At 41.2% G+C, this 20779-nt stretch overlaps 1 protein-coding gene across 1 annotated transcript in view; it reads left to right on the top strand.

Annotated features, from left to right (window-relative positions):
- The window catches only part of gramd2ab (GRAM domain containing 2Ab), a 51503-nt gene extending 38625 nt beyond the window's left edge, over positions 1 to 12878 (top strand). Inside the window, exons 9-12 of the mRNA XM_078283261.1 lie at positions 870 to 1054; positions 4608 to 4697; positions 5338 to 5439; positions 12508 to 12878. Coding sequence (XP_078139387.1) covers positions 870 to 1054; positions 4608 to 4697; positions 5338 to 5439; positions 12508 to 12556 — 426 coding nt within the window. The 3' untranslated portion in view covers positions 12557 to 12878. The remainder of the gene's footprint in view (positions 1 to 869; positions 1055 to 4607; positions 4698 to 5337; positions 5440 to 12507) is intronic.
- The last annotated feature ends 7901 nt before the right edge of the window (positions 12879 to 20779 follow it).

Here is a 20779-nt window from a genome sequence, read left to right as displayed (position 1 = left end):
GAAGCTAGAGCAGGCAGCTGGTGGATGTTGCTGCCTGTCTTATGGTGCTGTAGATTTATGACGGTGTAGCCTGATGTTTTCTATGGTACTCATTGGTATGGTAGTGTATCATTCTGTTAAACTCTGAATTGGGCCTCCATATGAATGCTCACCATGGAGCACAAGGGATATTACCATCATATTCTGTGTATTGATAAACGCCATGTTGGGAACATCTTGAACCTGTGGATTGAGAGACTGACACAGAGAGAAATGGAACTGTTGCAGGATTACTGTGGCGGTGTGGAAGCCCGGATCAGGGTGATCCATCTCCAGAACTGGAACTTTCTCCTAAATTAGATGGATGCATTGGACCATTATTAGATGTCAAATGTATTAATCATTTAGATTTGTATACAGTGAATGGTAAAATTTGTTTTTTCTCAAAGTGTTGAACAAATGCAAATTGGATGGAAAAGTTGCTGCAGTGTGGAGGGAGAGATTGGCTATAGGAAGTTAAACCAGTATGGAGAGTTTTGTACAAACCTTAAAGAAATGATCAGCTGATCTCCAAGCCTTATTTGATGTATTAGATCATTTGTTGATGTGTTTTGGTGTGATGTGGTAAAAAAAAAAAATTCCAATTTTTGTCAAAGTGGCAGCTACTTAATTGAGTGTAGGCGGGCCTACACACACTGTAGACCCGTCCACCAGCCAATCAACACTCACTGTAGTGTCAATCAACACTCACTGCAGACCTGCCCACCTGTCAATCAGCACTCACTGTAGGCCCGCCCATCTGTCAATCAACACTCTGTAGGCCCACCCACCTGTCAATCAACACCCCTTCTCTCTCTCTCTCTCTCTCTCTCTCTCTCTCTCTCTCTCAGGATGAGTATCCTGAAGTGTTGAAGTGGAGGAGGAAGCCGTCTCTTCCTGCCGTCTCTTCTTCTCTCCCTGATCTGCTGGGAAACTCCTCCTCCAGTCTGAGCGCCGACACGCCCTTCAGCACGCACACGCTCACTGGTAGGCCTGCCCACCTGTCAATCAACACTCACTGTAGGCCCGCCCCCCGGTCAATCAACACTCACTGTAGGCCCACCCCCCTGTCATCAACACTCACTGTAGGCCCGCCCCCCTGTCAATCAACACTCACTGTAGGCCCGCACCCCCGGTCACCCTCTAGTCAGACGACTAGAAAACACTCCGAAGTACTGGGAAGTCTGAGATAAACCTGACTCTACATACTAGGGATGTGCATCTCCATCACTGAGGCCGATGCGATACGCATCTCGATGCATTGCCAACGATCCGATACATTAAAGATACATATGAAGCAACTACCAATGCGATACGATACGATTCACCCCTATTGCGATCCAGTGCGATTCGACACAATTTGATTCAACACAATGCGATTCAGCACGATACGATGCGATTCAACACGATGCAAAAGAATGATGCTATGCAATTCAATATGGTACAGAGAGTTTGATTTTATTTCTTAAGCAGCAAATCATAAATTAACTAAAAAAGTGCCATTTTTACTTTACATATTTGTTTCTCTAGTACTGCAACTCAGTACTAGACTCAGTCTTTTTGACCTCTAAAAACACACTTGGACCTTTCACAAACAGGCCTTTTCACAAGTCCTTTGTAGTGTAGTGTTCTCTGTCTCCAGTTTACAGTACAGTACACTTTTATAACACCTCACACAATTAACAGTTAAACAATTTAAGGATGCTCAGGATTAACAATGTGCAAATAACAATTAACATAGTGCAATGTGCCGTAACTACTGCCAGCAGACGGATGTGCTTAACACTCTTTCAGCAGGTAGGCTAACTCAGCAGTGAGCAGAAAGCAGTGGTGCGGTTTCTATATGAACAATAAAAAATAAAAATAACCTTTCACAAACAGGTTTTTCATAACTTCTTACAAATGTAAAAAAAAAGGTAAACTATTATTGGCAGTCACAGGCTGCTGTAAACACTGCTGTCATAACACCTCACTAAATTTAACTCATATGTCCTACTTTAAGGTTTTTCTTCAGGAATATTAGTTGATCCACATGATCAGGATGAAGCAAACTGCGCTGTGCTGTAACTATGTCACCAGCTGTGCTAAACACTCTTTCAGAGGGTACACTTGTTGCTGGGATGGACAGGTAGCTCTTTGCCAATGCTGAAAGCAGTGGAAGATCCACTTGTTTTTTCCACCAATGCAACACATCACCACTCAGACCTAAAGAATCCCTCTCTCTGTACTTTAAGATTTCCTCCTTAGCTCTCTCCCTTGTGGTCTTCATCGGTGCTCTTGCAGTGAGGAAATCCCCGAACATCTGGTCCAAGGCCGTCTTCTTCTTGGGAGGGACATCATCTAGGGAGTGGAACAGAAGAGAAGAGGGGATTATCAGTTGTACTGAAAAATTATGTCAGTCAATACTATACTACAAAAATTATGACTTACAATACGATACAATAATAACACGTGCGTCTTCAAATCAACATAGTTTTATAACTTTTGGCACAGTTCCTATCAAAACAAACCTGTCTCTTCCTCTCTGTGGGGGCTCCTGTCACCTTCTGTTTCAGCTGCCTGGCCCTCATTCAGTGTGTCACTGTCCCCTGCCTGACAATAATCAGTATAATCCAGAGACTAGCTATTAGATTTCCTTAAACTAAACAAATAAACATAATTTAAGTAAGACACAGGTAAATAAAAGAGAGAGAGAGAGAGAGAGAGAGACTAGCTATAGTATACTAAGTATATTCTTACCTCTCCATCCATCTTCACCACCTCTGCTGTTATCTTCATGAATATCATGTCCTTAGTGTCGTTGTCATCCAGGAAAGCCAGGTCTTTGAAGCGTGGATCAAGCGCTGAGGCATAGTGGAGGAGGTCTTGGAGATATGTGTAGCGACCATCAAAGTCCTGTCTGAATCGCTCCTTCATCTGGGAAATTACCGGTAGATCGCTCTCATCTGGCTGGAAATGCCTCTGCAGTTTGGCCTGGATTGGGGAGATCATTGAGATGGTGGGGTTTTTTTCCTCACTGAGGAGTGTGGTTGCCACTTTCAGAGGGGACATCAATTTGATGACCTCTTGGATCAGTGTCATGTCTTCCTCTGTCAGGCTGGCCATGCCTTCTCCCCTCTTTATTTTCCTTGACAGCAGGGTGTTCAACACGGCAGGCTGCTGCTCCCAAAAACGGTCCAACAGGGAACTGTTCCATCTTGTGGAAACATCATGGACTAGCTTGTGGAAGGGCAGGTGTAACTGGGCCTGCATTTCACGTAGAGCTCCAGTTGCTTTTGGGCTTCTGTGAAAAAAAGTTACTACCTTCCTCACTTTCGCCAGAAGCTCTGACACCCTGTCCACCTTCAGAGATTTTTGCGAGGCCAGATTTAGTGTGTGTGCGATGCATCGCACATGTGGGTCCATCTCTGCACCAACTCCAGCCACTATCATGTTTTTTGCGTTATCCGTGACCAGCGCTGGGTTCTTGTCTTCGATGTTCCACTCGCGGCAAACGTCCTGCAGTAAAACCGCTAGATTATTCCCTGTGTGAGCCTCGTTGAACACTCTGGTCTGTAGAACGTGGTTTTGCAAAACCCACTCGTCATTAATGTAGTGTGCCGTGACCGTGATATACGAGTCAGTGGCGCAAGACGTCCAGCCATCAACTGTTATTGCAACTCTTTGGGCATTGCTCAGCGACTCAGCTATCTCTCGTCTCACTTTGTCGTATAGAACAGGGATTTGTTTCTCGGTGAATAGCTTCCTATTTGGTATGTGGTACCTCGGCTCCAAAATGTGGAGGAGGTATTGGAAGCCCTCGTTCTCTGTAACACTGTAAGGTTGGATATCTTTACAAATAAAGAAGGCGATGGCGTCGGTTATTGTCTTAGAACGGGTGGAGCTGCTAGCCAGCGGGGCGTGAAAAAAAGTTGCGATACTTTGCTCACCAGTCTTGCTAACGGTACCGCTGGGGCTAGCCAGAGCTGAATCCGAGGGGGAGGCAGACGTCTCATGTCGCCGCTTCAGGTGAGTGTTTAAGTTCGTCGTACTGCCTGTGTACTTTATAGCGGCACGGCATACTTTGCAAATTGCATGCGTCTTGTCAAGTTGTCCGTCTCTCTTGAAAAATCCGAAGTGTCGCCAAACACTTGATTTATAGGTATTCTTCGGTGGATTGTGTACCTCTTCCTCCTCCATGTTGATCTCTAATGTGACACGCCTCGGCCTCCGTAGTAGCCTCTGACCTCTGACGTCGGCCACTGATAGCAGTGGAGATGAGAGAGCGTGCTTGAGAAACAGTTTAGAAAGGAGGACTCAATCTACATATCAAATTATTGGTAACAAATTATTGGTCACATTTCTAAATAATAAAGGCATAGGGCCTCTACTAATAATTATATATAAATAAATCGGATTTTACCGATGTATCGCGAGTTCATCCCAAATTGTATCCGGTGCACACTTTTTTAATCGGGGCAATCGCATCTTGAACTTTTATGCCGGTGCACCGATGCGAATCGGTGAATCTTACCATCCCTACTACATACAGAGTAAGCTCTGTGTGTGTGTGTGTGTGTGTGTGTGTGTGTGTGCACGTGTGTAGACAGTGGTCTGGAAACAGAGAAGATCCTGCTGACAGAACCAGTTCCAGAACTGGGTCACATGGAATATCAGCTACTGAAACTCTTCATCCTGCTGTGAGTCTCAACGTCCAGAAAACACAGAAAACACTCATAAAGCAAAGTTATAGTTATAGAAACATAGTTATAGTTCTGGTTTTGGACATTTTTATAGTTTAATGTTTTTATAGTTCTAGTTATCGCTCTAGATGTGAATTTAATTCAGTTGCTCAGTTGTGTTCAGAATCTCTTCTTGTATTTCCAGTTCTGTCTCTGAACTCAGAACAGTGTATTTTAGTGTATTTTAGTGTGTACCTGTACTGCCACCTGCTGGTTGATGTTGTGTACAGCATGTATGTTCTTCCTTTCTTTACAATGTACTACAGGCTATACAGTCCTACTTAGTTAGTTAGAGTACTTATACTACTCATACTATACAATATAGTACTGCAGTACTACTCATATAAGGTTATAAGGCTTCTCGTCCAATCACAACACATGGTCACAAATAAATATAAAATATAAAAATAAAAAATATATAATTAATAATAATATTAATAATAATATTTATATAAAAATATAATTGTAATTATATACAATATAGTTCCACAGTACTGCTAATGACAAAGATGAAGAAGAAGAAGAAGAAGAAGAAGAAGTGTGTATTAATATTTACTCCTCCTGTCTGTCTGTCTGTCTCTACCTGTCTGTCTCTCAGTGTGTTTCTGTTGGTCCTGTCTTCCTGCTATCTGGCCTTCAGAGTTTGTCGTCTGGAGCAGCAGCTCAGTTTCCTCAGCAGCCAGCCGACACTGAGAGACAGGTACTGTACTGTGTTGTACTGTACTGTACTGTACTGTTTAGTTTATTAGGATCCCCATTAGCTGTTACACTAGGCAACAGCTACTCTTCCTGGGGTCCACATAGAACAAAAAAATGCATACAAATACAAGAAATAAAGATAAAAACGAAAAGGAGTTTAAGCTGTTTTTTAAAGTGCAGTCTGCCCTTAATTTCTATAATTGTAGAAGGAGTTCCATATTGGCTTAGCTCTGTACATAACTGTTTTTTTCATTGCATTAGATGTAGGCATAGATGCTGTGAAACGTTCCATCTCCACCTGCCTGGTAGAATAGTTATGTCTATTACTAGTATAATTAATTAATTTGTACAAACAATTGGGTTTTTTATTGACACAGATGTTCCTGAAAAATGAAATGACACAAGCTAACAATCTTTGTTCTACCATAAGCCATGATAGGCATTTATGCATTATGTAAAGTATTGGACCTATTTCTACATCTATTTTGGGCTAGTTGTAGTTTTCCAAAGTCCAGGACAATAGTCAAGATGGGATAAAACCAGTTCCTGGATAACCTGGACCACAGAGGCTGATGTTAAGAACTCAACACATCTCCTAATTATTGATAGCCCCCTCCCCATTTTTTTGATTATGTTGTCTATGTGAGTAGACCATGACAGATGACTGTCTAATGTGACACCAAGCAGTTTTGTTTCTTCCACCTGTTCAATTTCGATTCCTTTCAGTGATAGATTGAGCTACAGACAAGTCATCTGCAGTAGTAGCTGAAATGTATAATGTTGTGTCATCAGCATACATGGACACATTAGCCCTGTCTAAGACCAACGGCAAGTCAGTAAAGATTGTGAATAGTAGCGGCCAAGGCAGCTCCCTTGCGGTATTCCAGACTGTACATGTTCAGTATCAGAGAGACTACCATTAAAGAAAACTCTGTGATCTACTGGATAAAAAGCTCTTTATCCATGTCACAGCAGAGGATGAGAAACCATAGCAAGAAAGTTTCTCCAGCAGCAGTCCATGATCAATAACGTCAAAGGCCACACTGAAATCTAGTAAAACTAACCGCACAAGTTTCTTGTTGTCAATATCCATTAAACAGTCATCTTTTATCTGTGTCAGTGCTGTACATGTTGAATACCCGTCCCTGTAGGCATGCTGAAAGTCTGGATTCTCCATGAGTTTTGCCAGAACCGGTAGAATGCTTATAGGGGGCGAGCAAGCCTGTGGACATACACCCCAACTTAGACTTTGATTAAAAATATGAGTAATTGGATTGGCCACCTGATGTGCTGCAATTTTCAACAATTTGCCATCTAGGTTGTCCAGGCCTGATGGCTTCTCATTGTTGATGGAGAGTAAAAGCTCCTCAACCTTTACAGAGTCAATTGGACTAAATTCAAAACTACAAATTTTTGTCTTCATGATGCAGTCCAGTATGTAAGAAACACATTGCGCAACATCACAACACATGTCTTTTCTTAATTTGTTAACTTTGCAAGTGAAAAAATTGTTGAAGTACTGAGCTATGTCAAATGGCTTAGTAATAAACAACCCAAGGCGTTGTTAAATGTTTTCCACAACAGCTTACTGTCATTTTTAATTAAATTTATTCTTGTTTGAAAATAGACTGACTTTTTCTTTCTGTTCAGCTTTGTCATCTGATTTCTGAACTTACAGTAATTCTGCCAGTCAACCAGACAGCCAGACTCAATTGCTTTCCTTTATGCAATGTTTCTATTTGCCATACAATTTCTCAGTTCATTGTCAATCCAGGGTGCCTTAACTGTTTTAACAGTACGTTTTTTAACAGGTAACTAACTAATTCTGGATTCTTCTCTCCACATACATTGTGCCATGGTAATTTTTTCATCTCTTCTACAAATTAATTTTCACTTGTATGTATTGTATGTATTTTCACAGTTCTTGTACGATCTTTTATAAATGATCTTTGGAACTGCTTTTGGAACTTTAGCTTTCCTTGTAAAAGCTACTATGTTGTGGTCCGTGCACCCAATAGGAGTTGATATAGCTTTTGAGCATAAATCAGCTGTATTGGTGAAAATGTGGTCAATGCATGTAGAGGAAGGGTTCCCAGTTTTGTTAGTATGGATTCTGGATGGTTGACTAGCTGGGGCAGATTACATGCATTGGCTACAGCCCTAAGCTTTTTCTTAAGCGAGCAGGTTGAAGAAAATCAATCGATATTCAGGTCACCCAACAAATACATTTCATTATTGTTATCTGAGACCTTGTCTAGCATCTCACTTATGTTATTCAAGTACAAAGCGTTGGCACAACTTTTAGCCCCTTCTTTGGAAGATTAAGCAGTTCTGAGTTGTCTGTATGGATGTCCACCATAGGTCGTCATTGTCCAAATCACTTAATTACAGTAAATAAAACATATAACCATCAACCTCTCCTAGGTTTTGCAGGGTGTGTAATTAGTCTGTCATACCTTAGATAAGTGATTTCCCCACGATCGCGTGCAGCCTTCAAGGCAGACATCAGGTCCCTTCTCTTGTCGGACAGCCTCGGTGAAACCTCATTGATAAAAATGTTCGTTCTTTTAAGCTTCTTTGCTTTCTCCAGTACTGCAGACCTGTCCTTGAATCTCAGAAATTTGGGAACGATAGGCCGAGGCTTGTCCCCATTAGGCCTGAATCCACTCCATTTCGTTGGGCCCGCTCCAGCTCGATGTCCCTGGGAGCTGCAGTTTCGCAACTAGCAACGTGCGTGGAAATTGTAGAGAAACGTTTGAATAATGCATTACACTTTAACTAAACTTGTTTTTATAGACTAAATCTACTGTAGATTTAGTCGACTAAAATCTTATATTTGGTCAACTAAAACTAGACTAAAACTAAAACAATTCAGATGACTAAAATATGTCTAAAACTAAATGGCATTTTAGTCAAAAGACTGACTAAAACTAAATCAAAATTTGCTGACAAAATTAACACTGCTCGTGACAGCCAGTGTCAAATACGACAGTTTAGTGTAATATTAACACATACAACCAAAAGGTTTATTTGTGTTTGATAATGAAGTCTGTCATGACATGTTTATGACATGTTTATGACAGGTTCTGTCCCTTTGGTTAATGTCAAGTTGTCATGACAGAGACATCTAGAACAGTGTCAACTTTGCATTGAAAGTGTCATTATCAACCGATTGACACTTAATGACAACAGTCGTAAACATTCATAAAGTTGAATTCATGTTCATGTCAGTTGTCATGACATAGTTATGACAGTGTTATGTCAGCCTTATTCACCCCCGTTCAAATAAAGTGTTACCCTATACTGCCAATAGTGGGCAACAGTCCGTTGACATGATTCACTCCCATAAGGATTATTTTGTGGTTTCCTGTCCTTCAACTGTGTAATTTAACCAAAACAACTGGAGCCAGATTCTGCTGTTTGTTGGAGTCTTCAGCGCTCAAAGAATCAAAGTAATATTTCTGTTTTCCTGATCGTAATACCTGTGATGGAAACACTAGAATGTCCTGCCCAGTAGAAGTTCTGTTGCGGCTCTGTGGCTTTCTGTTCCATCCGTTTGTGTCTAAAGGGTCGGATCAGATCCGCAGCCTTCCAATGCAGCTGCTGCATGCAGCTGCACTCCTCTGTGGTTCATTAATGTTCCTCACAGTACAACTTGAGTTGTTTACGGAACAATAAGCAAAACTAGATAACTGCTCAGTTACCCAGAGGTAAACTGTAGAATTAGATTCCAGTGGTGGCGGCATAGGATTGTTTCCGACTCGCGTGATCCAAACATTTCCAATAACTCCAGAGTGTTGTAAAGTCCAAAAGTCAAAATTTATTGAAAAAAGATAGATGTAATCACTTCCAAAATTCACAACATGTTTTTACCTAACGAAATATTCTTCTTCAATCCATATTTGTTGGCATTTATCCTTTCAAAACAAAAACATTCAAAACCTTTCACTGCGGTCAAAAAACTCTGCGGTTTGCTCTCCCGCTTGCCACACACAAAGGGAGGCCCGCACCTGTATTAAAGGGGCAGTCTAGCAGCCATCAAACAGCACCTATGGCCCTACCTATCCACAGTGCTATGTCATACAATAAAAAATGTAACAAAATAAACAATACTTAAATAATTCGACCCATATAATGTCTGCATGCAAACAATATAACTAGATTAAATTACATTTACATATTTACATAATCACAATAACAGAAAATCTATTTTGGCTCTAACAAAACTGTAAACTGTAGGTAGCTCAACAGACAGCTGGATCAATAACGGATCAATAACAGCAGCAGCAGCTTGAACTGCCGAGCTGCAACTGGACCGCAAAACAAGTTCCGATACGCAAATGTTATACATGCTGTGTAGTTCAGGTGGTACTTTGCTGACATTTTACTGAAGTAGGTATAAAAGTACTGGTGTAAAAATGTCCTTCAGTAAAAGTAAAAGTGTCTGATTTAAAATGTCCTCAGAGTAAAAGTTCCTGAGTTCCTCTTTAGAACAGAGAACGTTGTTAGCTGTGATCTTTTCCATGTGATTCTAAAAGGAGAGAGGACAGAGTTCAAACTAGATTCTTTTAACTGGAAACATTAGAAATTACTGGAGTTTGGTGTTTAGATGGTTCTGCCTTACTCGCATTATTACCTTAAAGGAATAGTTCACCCAAAGTGAAAATTCAGTCATTATCTGCTGAATTTTCATTTTTGGGTGAACTATTCCTTTAATCTTAGATTGCAGACGCTAAATGCTGTGAGCCTGTTCGCTGGATTCATCAAATAAAATGATTTTCCTCATAGAAGTCATTTTATGATCTCTACTGTTAAAACACCACAGCAGGACACGCTGCTGTCTGGATTTTTGGTTTACGGTTCACATTATAATGCTTGTTTTGCTGTAAAACATGAAGTCAAATACTCTCATCAGCATCAGGAGCAACAAAACTCTACAGAAAACTACAGTCATAGCATCCAGACTTCAGACAGATTTCCTCAGGACCTGAATGACTCCTGCTGCCTGTCAGTCTTCGGCTGTGTCTCCTTGGGAAGCATGCTTCCTCCTTTCTTGCTCCCTAACTAGGAAACTTCCTAATCAGGCTCCTTGTCTAAACTAACTAGCTTGAGACAGACAGCCTTCGTCATGTGACTGCAGTTAACATTACACCACTAGGACATATCATACAGTAAAATAGCATTCATTACCACAATTATGCAGATGACACTCAGCTCTATATATTCTTTCTTCAAGTGACTTTGGTCCTGTAGATTTTCTGATTCAGTGTATTGAGGAAATTAATGACTGGATGTGCCAAAACTTTCTTCAGCTAAATAAAGACAAAACTGAGCTAATTATCTTTGGTACTAAGGAAAAGAGGCAGAAAATTAGGACTCACCTTAACTCCCTGTCTCTTGAGTAAAGAGCAAGCTAGGAATCTTGGTGTTATTATGGATGCTGATCTCAATTTTAACAAACATATCAATACCATTACAAGATCAGCCTTTTATCATCTTAAAAATATAACCAAAGTACGGGGTCTTCTGTCAAAACCTGATTTAGAAAAGCTGATACACGCTTTCATTACCAGCAGGTTAGACTACTGCAGTGGTCTTCTCTCCGGTCTCCCCAAAAAACCTCTGGGCGGTTACAGCTCATTCAGAATGCTGCCAGAGTTCTGACTAAGACTAAGAAAACAGAACACATTACACCAGTTCTTAGGTCACTGCACTGGCTTCCAGTGTGCCATAGAATTGATTTAAAAATTCTGCTGCTTGTCTATAAAGCGCTAAATGGCTTAGCTCCAAAATACATTTGTGACCTGCTCTTAGGATCTGAGCCACCCAGACCTCTGAGGTCCTCTGGAACCGGTCTGTTAGTTGTTCCCAGGGTGAAAACTATTTATGCTCCCAATTACTGGAATAAACTTCCAGAAGCACTGAGATGCTCCCACTGTCAGCTCTTTTAAAAGTCGGCTCAAAACATTCCTTTTCTCTGTGGCCTTCTGCTAAATCATCTGTATGTAGATGTAACAGGTATTATCTTTATTTATTTATTTTATTTCTTTTATTTATGTTTTACCTATTTTATACAAATTATTCATCAATTGGCGTCACAAACAGGATCCCAACAGGAGTCTAGAGGAACTCTGGTGAGTAGTTTCTCCGCTCTGATGGGATCCTCAAACCTGTATTGAGAATTGAAGGATTTCATGAAGTTTATAATTGTAATTGTTTAGATGATCTGTGTATTGTTCTAAAGAAACATTTACAAGTCCTATAGGGGCTGTGGGGCCTGCCTATAGGGTGGGGTAAGACCACTGGAAAGACTCTAGGCTCCTTCGAAGAATCCTAAAATTGATTTCCTTTCGAGAGGAAAGATGGAGTCACTCTCAGAGAAGTTATACTGGCTGATCAGAGGTGTCACCAGTGTGAGAGTGACTGCTCAATATCTTTCTTTCGTTTTTAATGTCATTTTATGTATTTTTTCTGTTTTATGTGAAGCACATTGTATTTGCCTTGTGTATGAAATGTGCTATATAAATAAAGCTTGCCTTGCCTTGCCTTACGCTCCTCCAACAGAGAGACAGACAGGCAGACAGACAGACAGACAGCCTTTGTCATGTGACTGCAGTTAACGTTACACTCCTCCAACAGCCAGTCTGATCAAACTGCTTGTTAAAACTCATTAAAGAAAAGATCAGACTCTCCTGGTTTTCCTCCACCAGACTGAAGCAGAGAGTCGTTGTCGCCTGCTAGCTAAACCGCGCAGGACGCTAACACTCATTTCAGCGGCTTCCAGAAACAGCTGACTGGACTCAAATGAAGAAATACGATTTTTACATAAAAATGAATTGAAAATGTTAGATGTATTTTATTTTTTACGGTCACGTTTGTTTTCATTTTAGCAGATGTTGGGGAAGTTTTGTTCTTCTTCGTTGATGTTGCAAGGTATTGTGGGATTTCCTAGTTCCTGGTTGGGGCTGAGACACAACTTCAATGCTTCCTAAACAGGAAGCTTCCTCCCAGCGATCCCATTGGACTGTCTGAGTTGATTGACATCTTGATTGTCTGTTGTTTCCTGTAGGTGTGGGGAGATGCCCTGCTGGCTGGCCAATCAGAAGACAGGAACCTGACACTGAATCCAATCAGAATGGAAAACTGCACTACAGACTTCCCATTAGGGGGCGGAGCCTCTGATCCAGTAGAGACGACAGGAGGACAACCTCTGACCCTGCCGAGACCTGGTTACCATAGAGACACTACACTAGTCAACACAGTAGACTGACCTTTGACCCCCGAGGCTGGACTGCTTAAGGTCATGTAGAGGTCATGTAGAGGTCAGGAGAAACGACACGATCCTGAAAAATATTAAGATGTTTCCTCTGATGCACTGAGGGGTGTGTGTGTGTGTGAATGTATGTATGTGTTTGTGTTTGTGTGTGTGTGAATGTATGTATGTATGTGTGTGTGTGTGTGTGTGTGTGTGTGTGTGTGTGTACACACATCACCCTGACACCGAAAATTCAAGTTTTCAAAAGTGACTTGGAGCCTTTTGATCCACATCAACTAAAAGACACTGACTGACTGTTAACTGACTGTTAACTGACTATTGACTGACTGACTGATTGACTGTGGACTGACTGTTGAAAGATTGTTAACTGACTGTTGACTGATTGTTAACTGACTGTTGACTGACTGTTGACTGACTGTTAACTGATTGACTGACTGTTGACAGATTGTTAACTGACTGTTGACTGACTGACTGTTAACTGACTGGTATGTAGTTCAGTCTGTATCAGGCTGATAGTTGTGTGAACAGTGATTAACTGACTGTTGACTGACTGACTGACTGTTGACGGACTGGTATGTAGTTCAGTGTATCAGTTGTGTGAGCAGTGATACTGAGGAGTTTTCCAAACAGACTGAAGCAGCAACTCAAGCTGCTGTTGCGTTGACTTGATTCCAACAGTGGCCATTTTGAACTTCCATCACAGTCGCAGTGCAAAACTACCTGGAAGACTGGCATGTATATAAAGCTAGTGTTACTTCAACAGATACCTGACAGACCTAACAGCTATCAAACTAGCTACCAATCTCAGGAACAACTGCAACTGATTGGATGTAGGGAAGTCAGCTAGCTAGGTATACAAGCTAGCTAGCTACCCTAGATCCTTGTAGCTAGCTATAGTGGGCCAAATATAATACATTAAAATGTGAACTGTATCCCTCCAGACTCTTGAAATCCATTAGTTTCTAATGTTTTTCAGTGGGGAATCTAAAATGAGACATGTTTGTATGTTGTGCGTCTTGCAACACAACAGATGTTCTGACTTGAGTTTCCCGCACCAAGTGTGAGCAAAATGGCTGCCGTGGGAATAAGGTTCATGGTTATTGGCTGCTGTGATGTGGTCGTACGAACAACAACCATCACACAGTGCCCCCTCCAGTATGTTACTGCTTTTATAACATTTACACAATTTCAGTAACAGTATCAAAGATACAAGCTTTGGGTTTTATACTCTCTGTATCATTTTAACATCAATAAATCACCACATTAATTTTGAGATATGACTGGCAGCCTCACTGCATTTTATACTCGCTTCCTTTATATGCAACAGAGTTGAGTTGTTAAGCAGCAAAGCAGGAACCAGATTTGGGTGAACACAAAACAAACTCATACTCTGATGAGGAGAAACCTGGTCAAGATGTCTGTCTTCCATATTAAACTGGTTACTGTGGTATGGAAACGTCTGACTGCTTTCACTGTCTGGCAAACTGCATTATGGGTATTTGCAAGCATTACTTACTATTACTATTATCATCACGTCTTTCGCCTGTATTAGAAGTAATGCACTGCTCAGTCAAAGATGGAGGAGGAATATTGTGTTCACTGGTTTATTCATGGCAACAGGGTATTAAAGCTTCATGTGAACAGATTAACCTGAAAAAATTAACCGTGTGAGTATGAGTATGCCCTGTTGCCAGGTTACTGCCAAGAGAACGCCACCGGGTCGGATTTGCTGGGAAATTTGCCGGATTGCTGAATTTGCCCTAACACAAACCAGGAACTATTTGTACTTTACTAAATCCACAATTTTATTCCAGTTCCACTATTTTAACTGCATTTTTTAAACTTGAATGTATATTGACTGTTATCAAGGCTGTTATCGCCTCTTATCCTTCTTCTGGCTCTTCAAGACAAGCAGAGCGACACCAGAGGGGGACAAGCAGCAACATCCTGTTTCCAACAGTAAGTAACAGGGTTTATGGGAAAGATTTGCCTGGTGTCCACAACACCAGGGACAAGGCCAAACCTCCTTATGACGAGCGCTACAGAGTGACAACAACTACCAAAATGGCAGTCGGCAAAGGAATTGGATGATAGTGCGCTAGATTTAGCGATTTCATCAGTCCTTAAAAACCTTAGTAAAGTATTACGCAATTTTAATCAGGAAGACTACCTATCAGAGTTGGCGAACACTCTCCCTCTTTTTTCCAGAGAACTAATCAGAGTTAGCCGTCACTTCCCTCTCTTTTTCAGAGAGCCAATCGTCTAAGTCAAGTCAAGTCAGATTTATTTAAAGTGCATTATCACCAACGGGGGTCTCAACATACTTCACATAATAAACATAGATACTAAGATAAAAGTGCACATAAAGAAAAGTTAAAACACACAGATAATAAAACAACGTACATACACGACATTCATATTGCACATAATATGTAATCGTACATACAGAAGCATATATACATACCAAAATAAAACATGTATATCATGCATGGCCGACGATTCTGGCAATGTTATGTAAATGGAAAAAGGCTGACTTGGTTATGTTTTTAATGTGGGGCTGAAACGTGAGTGGAGAGTCAAAAATAACACCAAGATTTTTAACGGTGGAGCTCTGTGGTATGGTGTGACCATCAAAATTTAGGATCAACCTCTCAAAAGAATGCCTGTTTGGCGGGTCCAACAATTAGTAGCTCAGTTTTGTCTGGGTTTAAAAGCAAAAACATGTCAGACATCCACTTTTTTATATCACACAGGCAAGCCTCTAGGTTTGAGAGATTGGAGTTAAGTACAGCTGGGTATCATCAGCGTAACAGTGAAAACTAATACCATGTCTCTGGATGATGTCACTGAAAGGTAGCACATACAGTATATGGAAAAAAGTAATGGTCCAAGGCCAATTAAGTGACGAAAGTATATACACGTCACCTACTATGTTATTGTGCTACTCACAGAACTATGCTGTATACTGCTGTCATTCCAGTCACTGTGCTTACCTTCGCCACGTCCTCCTACCACACTCTGCAGCCTCATGTTTTTTCCCGTATGGCTCCATGGAAGTATCGGTATTCTCCCATCAATATGTCGGGAGTCTCATAGTGTTGCATCTGTTTCCATCCCTCGGAGAAGCGCCGATCAGCTGATCGCAACTCTGCTAATTCAGATCTGCGGCCCGAAGAAACGCCATTTGGCCGCCCTTCAAGCAATCATTGCCGGGTAGGCACATGGCGGTCGGTCATATTCCCTCTCAGTTGGCAGACTCAGATCATTCCTCTGCACCCTTGGAACTCTATCGCTGCGGCATGTGGCAGATGTGGGGTCTTATCGAAGCGCAAGGGTTAGGGCAAAATAGCACCAACAAAAGCATATTTTTATAAATTTTTTGATTATATCCTCTTATAACATCAACCTTTTGGTTCAGACTGTATTGCATCTTTGTAATATTGAGCAGTTTGCCTTTTCACAACCGTAACCTTGCACCCGGAAAAACTACAGTTTGCACTGTTTGGCACTTCCTATGAGTGCCACACAATAAAAGCCCTGCTGCGTGGGTTTTGTATTTCTATTGTTGTTTCTCCCATAGTGGATGTGTAAACATGGAATTGACATTGTTACTGGGGTATTTGAGGGTGGAAAAAAGCTAATCTTTTGTCAGATTTGAGCCATCTTAATGGGAAGCAGGAGAATTTCAGAAAATATTGCATTTCAACCCAACTCAGTGCCGACCACCATCAGTAACCCCACTCCCATGAAAGTACAGCTCAATAGCTTTCTAGAGAAGTTGACCCCATGTCTCTAGCCCCTGGTGTTGCTGCATAATAAGCCTTCAAAAGTGGCCCGGGCTCAGGGTTCAAAGGGCAATATTGCAGTACAGAAACCACCCATGTTCTTCATACTGACATATGTTACTCTCCAGGTCAATGCCTTTCCAAAAATGTTTTATCTTATGCTTTTCATCAGCTACTGACCCAGTTCATTCAGCATTGAATGTCTGTCTACAGCTTTCGTCAGCTATGATCCAGTTCATTCAGTATTGAATTAATACTGTTTGTCGACAGCTTTTTATCAGCTATGATCCAGTTCATTCAGCATCGTATTAATACGGTTTGTCTTCAGCATTTCATCAGCTAATGTCTGTCCATTCGGCATTGAATTAACACTGTTTGTCGTCTGCCTTTCATCAACTAATGACCCAGTTTATTCAGCATTAATGCCATTGCGTCACCAGCCTTTCATCACCTAAAGGCCCAGTTCATCTGGCATTAAATCATACTCTGTTGTTATATGTCATACAACATACATGCCTATTCTTCTCATGCTCTCTCAACGCTTACACCGGCTGAGAAGGTAGTGCATCTTTGAGAAAAAATAGTTCCTATCCAAATAGAACACAACTTTTGACAGACAGTTTGGTTTTTTAAAATTTTTTCAAGATAACATACTGACACCGGTATGGTTATACTGTGAGCGTCATGTTTTGCAAAACGTTTATCATAGTTTTCAAAGACTGTGATGTATACCCCTAGGTTTCTATTGCAGTAGAGTGGGAGGGGGCCGCCCGGTGTTATCGGACGGGCGGAGCAGGCGGCTAGCCAAGTTATGGTTTCTACTAATAGGGATCATGACAGAAAACATGTTATTTGGGCCCAGAGTTCAAAATACATAACTATTCCTTTAATAAGCATGTGGAGTTAAGTATTGTGAGTGTAGCAGTGAAAATTGACACCATACTTAATAACTTTTGGAGTACTGATCTTAGCTACTGGGACTATTATAGAGTGTTTCCAGATCTTAGGAACACTTTGTAGCTTAAGAGACTGTATGAAAATAAAATGAAATATACTACACAGCTACTCTGTACACACCTTTAACACCTGGCCACCAATGTTATCAGAGCCTGGGCTCTTCCTAACATTAACCTGCTGGAAGAGCCTCTTAACACTCTGAGCATCAATGTCCACTGACAGACAAGTCCTGGTCCTTTCCTTTATATTAACTTCTGAAGTGAAATCATTATTATCAAATCTTAGGTAAAAAGAATGTAACTCATCAGCAAGGTGTGCATCTGATTTAAAACCGTTAAGACTGACACACCTGGGGTTCCTATCATGAGACCCTGTCACTGTTTTCATCCCCTGCACTTAGATGATTACCACCAAGTTCTGCCTCAGTCTTTCCCTTGTACCTTAGCTTATCCTTTTTAATTCCAGACCTCACTTCTTTCTTAATTTCCCTCACTGCAACTTCCCTGAAGGCTATTTTCTTAATGTGCACAAGGTCCTTTAATCCTTTGGAGATCCATGGTTTTTGTTATTTGAAAAATCTCAATTTCCTTGGTGGGAATTACACTCAGTGCAAAAAGAAACAGCCACAAACCACCTCAGTGAGTTCATCAAAACAATCAGTGACTTCTTGAAAAATGGACCAGTCTGTACAGTCAAAGCACGCCTGTAAGGAAAGAGAGCTGTCTTCGGTCCAAACCCTGAACTTTTCTTTTTTGCACCTTTAGCACAGATTCATACATGGGAAGAAGGTGCAGTGTGTTATGATCCGAGAATCCTAGCGATGGTGACATACTGATAGAAGCTGTTCAACAACTTCTTTAAAATACAGTGATTATAATCTCCCAGAATCATAAATCTGCTCCTGATTAACAGATCAATAGGATAAACAATCCACTGAATTATCCACTGGGATATCCAATGACTGGGTGATTCCACTGCAATCCAAGAAGAAACGCCAGGACAGCGCGCCCAAATTTTCTCAAACTTTCTTGTCTGTATTTGATAAATAAACAATTTCCTCTGGAGGAAGTGAACAGGACCATCAGACCCCTGAAGTATGGGAAAACTTTAGCCAACTGTAAACAAGGCAACTTTATGGGCAATGTGATGGGCAACACTCACAGCAACAGGCAACACAGTGAACCACAGGGTCAAAAATCTCTTCAGCTATCAATAGCAACACTAAGGCAACTTTTTGGCACTGTTGCCCATCAGCGTTGCCCTATAAGTTGCTCTGTGTATCACAACTGCCGTTTATCGTGACCAGACAGCAGGCACGTGCAGAGGATGTTAGAGGGGCAGGGGCCCAAATTCATAAAAGGGCACGCCGGCGATTTTTGCAGATAATTAAATAAATATATGCCTGGAATGACTACTTTTGCAACACTGTTAAAGGGATATTAAAATGTATGTATTTAAAACAAACCCATGACTGAGGTTGGTTCAAACACTGCTACATGACGTTTATTATGAATTAACGATGTTAATTAATGATACATGCAAAGAAATGAAGTGTATTTCAGTAAATTATTCTCGCATTAACCAGCCCAATTCTTACCTAGCCCTCTTGTTTTATTAGCCTACTGTAGTTGTTCATCATCTTATGCTACCTGCAAGTAAGCATTTCATTGCTCTGTGTACCTGTATACAGTTCATATAACAAATAAAACTACTACTACTACTACTACTACTACACCCCCCCTAAAGTAAGCCAGCATATAAAATCGTATCATCACTGCTTGGTGTCACACACACACACACACACACACACACACACACACACACGAACACACACACACACAATAACTATAGAAAATGAGCTGATGCTGACAAGGATTTAGATACACTGTTCATTTGTGATAACTATGTACCTGCTATGCCTTCCTATCACAGTAGAGGGGGGGGGGCTGTCTGTAGGCTGTCACTGATGAATATCTATGAGCATACCCTACAATAATCCAGTAGAATGAATGGTTATTAAGTTAGAGGCCTACAATCAAAATTATGCAGTTACTGTTTAAGTCCATTAGCCTGAAGACCCCAGTCAACATGTGTGATCTTAATGATCAATTATGATATTAGAGAACATTTATTTTCCTTATTAGGACTGAGAGAGAGAGAGAGAGAGAGAGAGAGAGAGAGCTAACGTTAGCTAGCTAACGTATTACATTAGCTAACTAGCTATCGAGACAATAAGACAACATTACAACTAGGGGTGGGGAAAAAAATCGATTCACTTAAGTATCGCGATTTTTTTTATTACGATTTTTAAATCGATTTTTTTATTCCTGAATCGATATAATTCAAATTCAATTGCTTCGTTTTAGTCTATGCTTATTAGACAAGGTGGAAAGAAGTTACCGCTTTTATCCAGCAGATGGCGAAATGTAGTCTATTTGTGTTGAGGTAATGTTAGAAGGATCTAGACTTTGATGGTCAGCAGCTCCAGAACCGGGGAGCAGTGCGTATTTAAGACACAGACATCCGTGGCCCACGAAGAGTTAACCATAAAGCACACACCCCCTCCCCTCGACTTGCCTGAGTCCTTCGTTCTGTCTTGCCGATAGGAGAAACCCTCCGACGTGACGGCACAGTCGGGCACGCTGGGCTCCAGCCACGTCTCGGTGAACGCCAGAACGCAGCAGCTCCTAATGTCCCGTTGGTGTTTAATCCGTGCGTGCAGCTCGTCTCTTTGTTGTCCAAGGACTGAATATTAGCTAGCAGAATGCTGGGCAGAGGGGGTTTGTTGTTTCTCTGTTGGGTTCTGCACAGAGCCCCGGCGCGCTTCCCTCTCTTTGTTTTCCTTTGCGCACAGGTAAACAAAAAACCCAGGGGAGTACGTGGTCCACGATGTCAAAAGTCGGCTTTAAGTTTGAACTGGCTGACAATCGTAACTCCAAAAGTGTTTGCCGATCATACTGAATAAGTGAAAGTACCTTATGTGCAAAAAGAACCAGTAATGCAAAGTAAATCCACACAAGTTTGCTGAGTTGACACGGAGTTCTGAGGTGCATTCCATTTGGCCAAAATGCGTCCTCTCCTCCGTCCTTGCGGCCTCGTCTCCTCGCTGACTCGGCATCCAAAAATGAGCCGCCATCATGAAGGACGTTCCAATAGAGGTCAACAGTGACCGCCCACTTTTGAACAGCTCCGGTTCCAGGAAGTGAATTTCCCATTCATTCCTCCATTGACGTTTCAGAAAATCCTTATATAAAGAGTTTTAAGCCTGTAACCAAGCCAACCAACTACGAGATGAATCGTGACCATAAAACATTTGATTTGGA

This window comes from Centroberyx gerrardi, chromosome 4, assembly GCF_048128805.1.
Source record: "Centroberyx gerrardi isolate f3 chromosome 4, fCenGer3.hap1.cur.20231027, whole genome shotgun sequence".
NCBI classification, from domain to species: domain Eukaryota; kingdom Metazoa; phylum Chordata; class Actinopteri; order Beryciformes; family Berycidae; genus Centroberyx; species Centroberyx gerrardi.
This window is presented reverse-complemented; position numbering and strand designations above follow the sequence as displayed.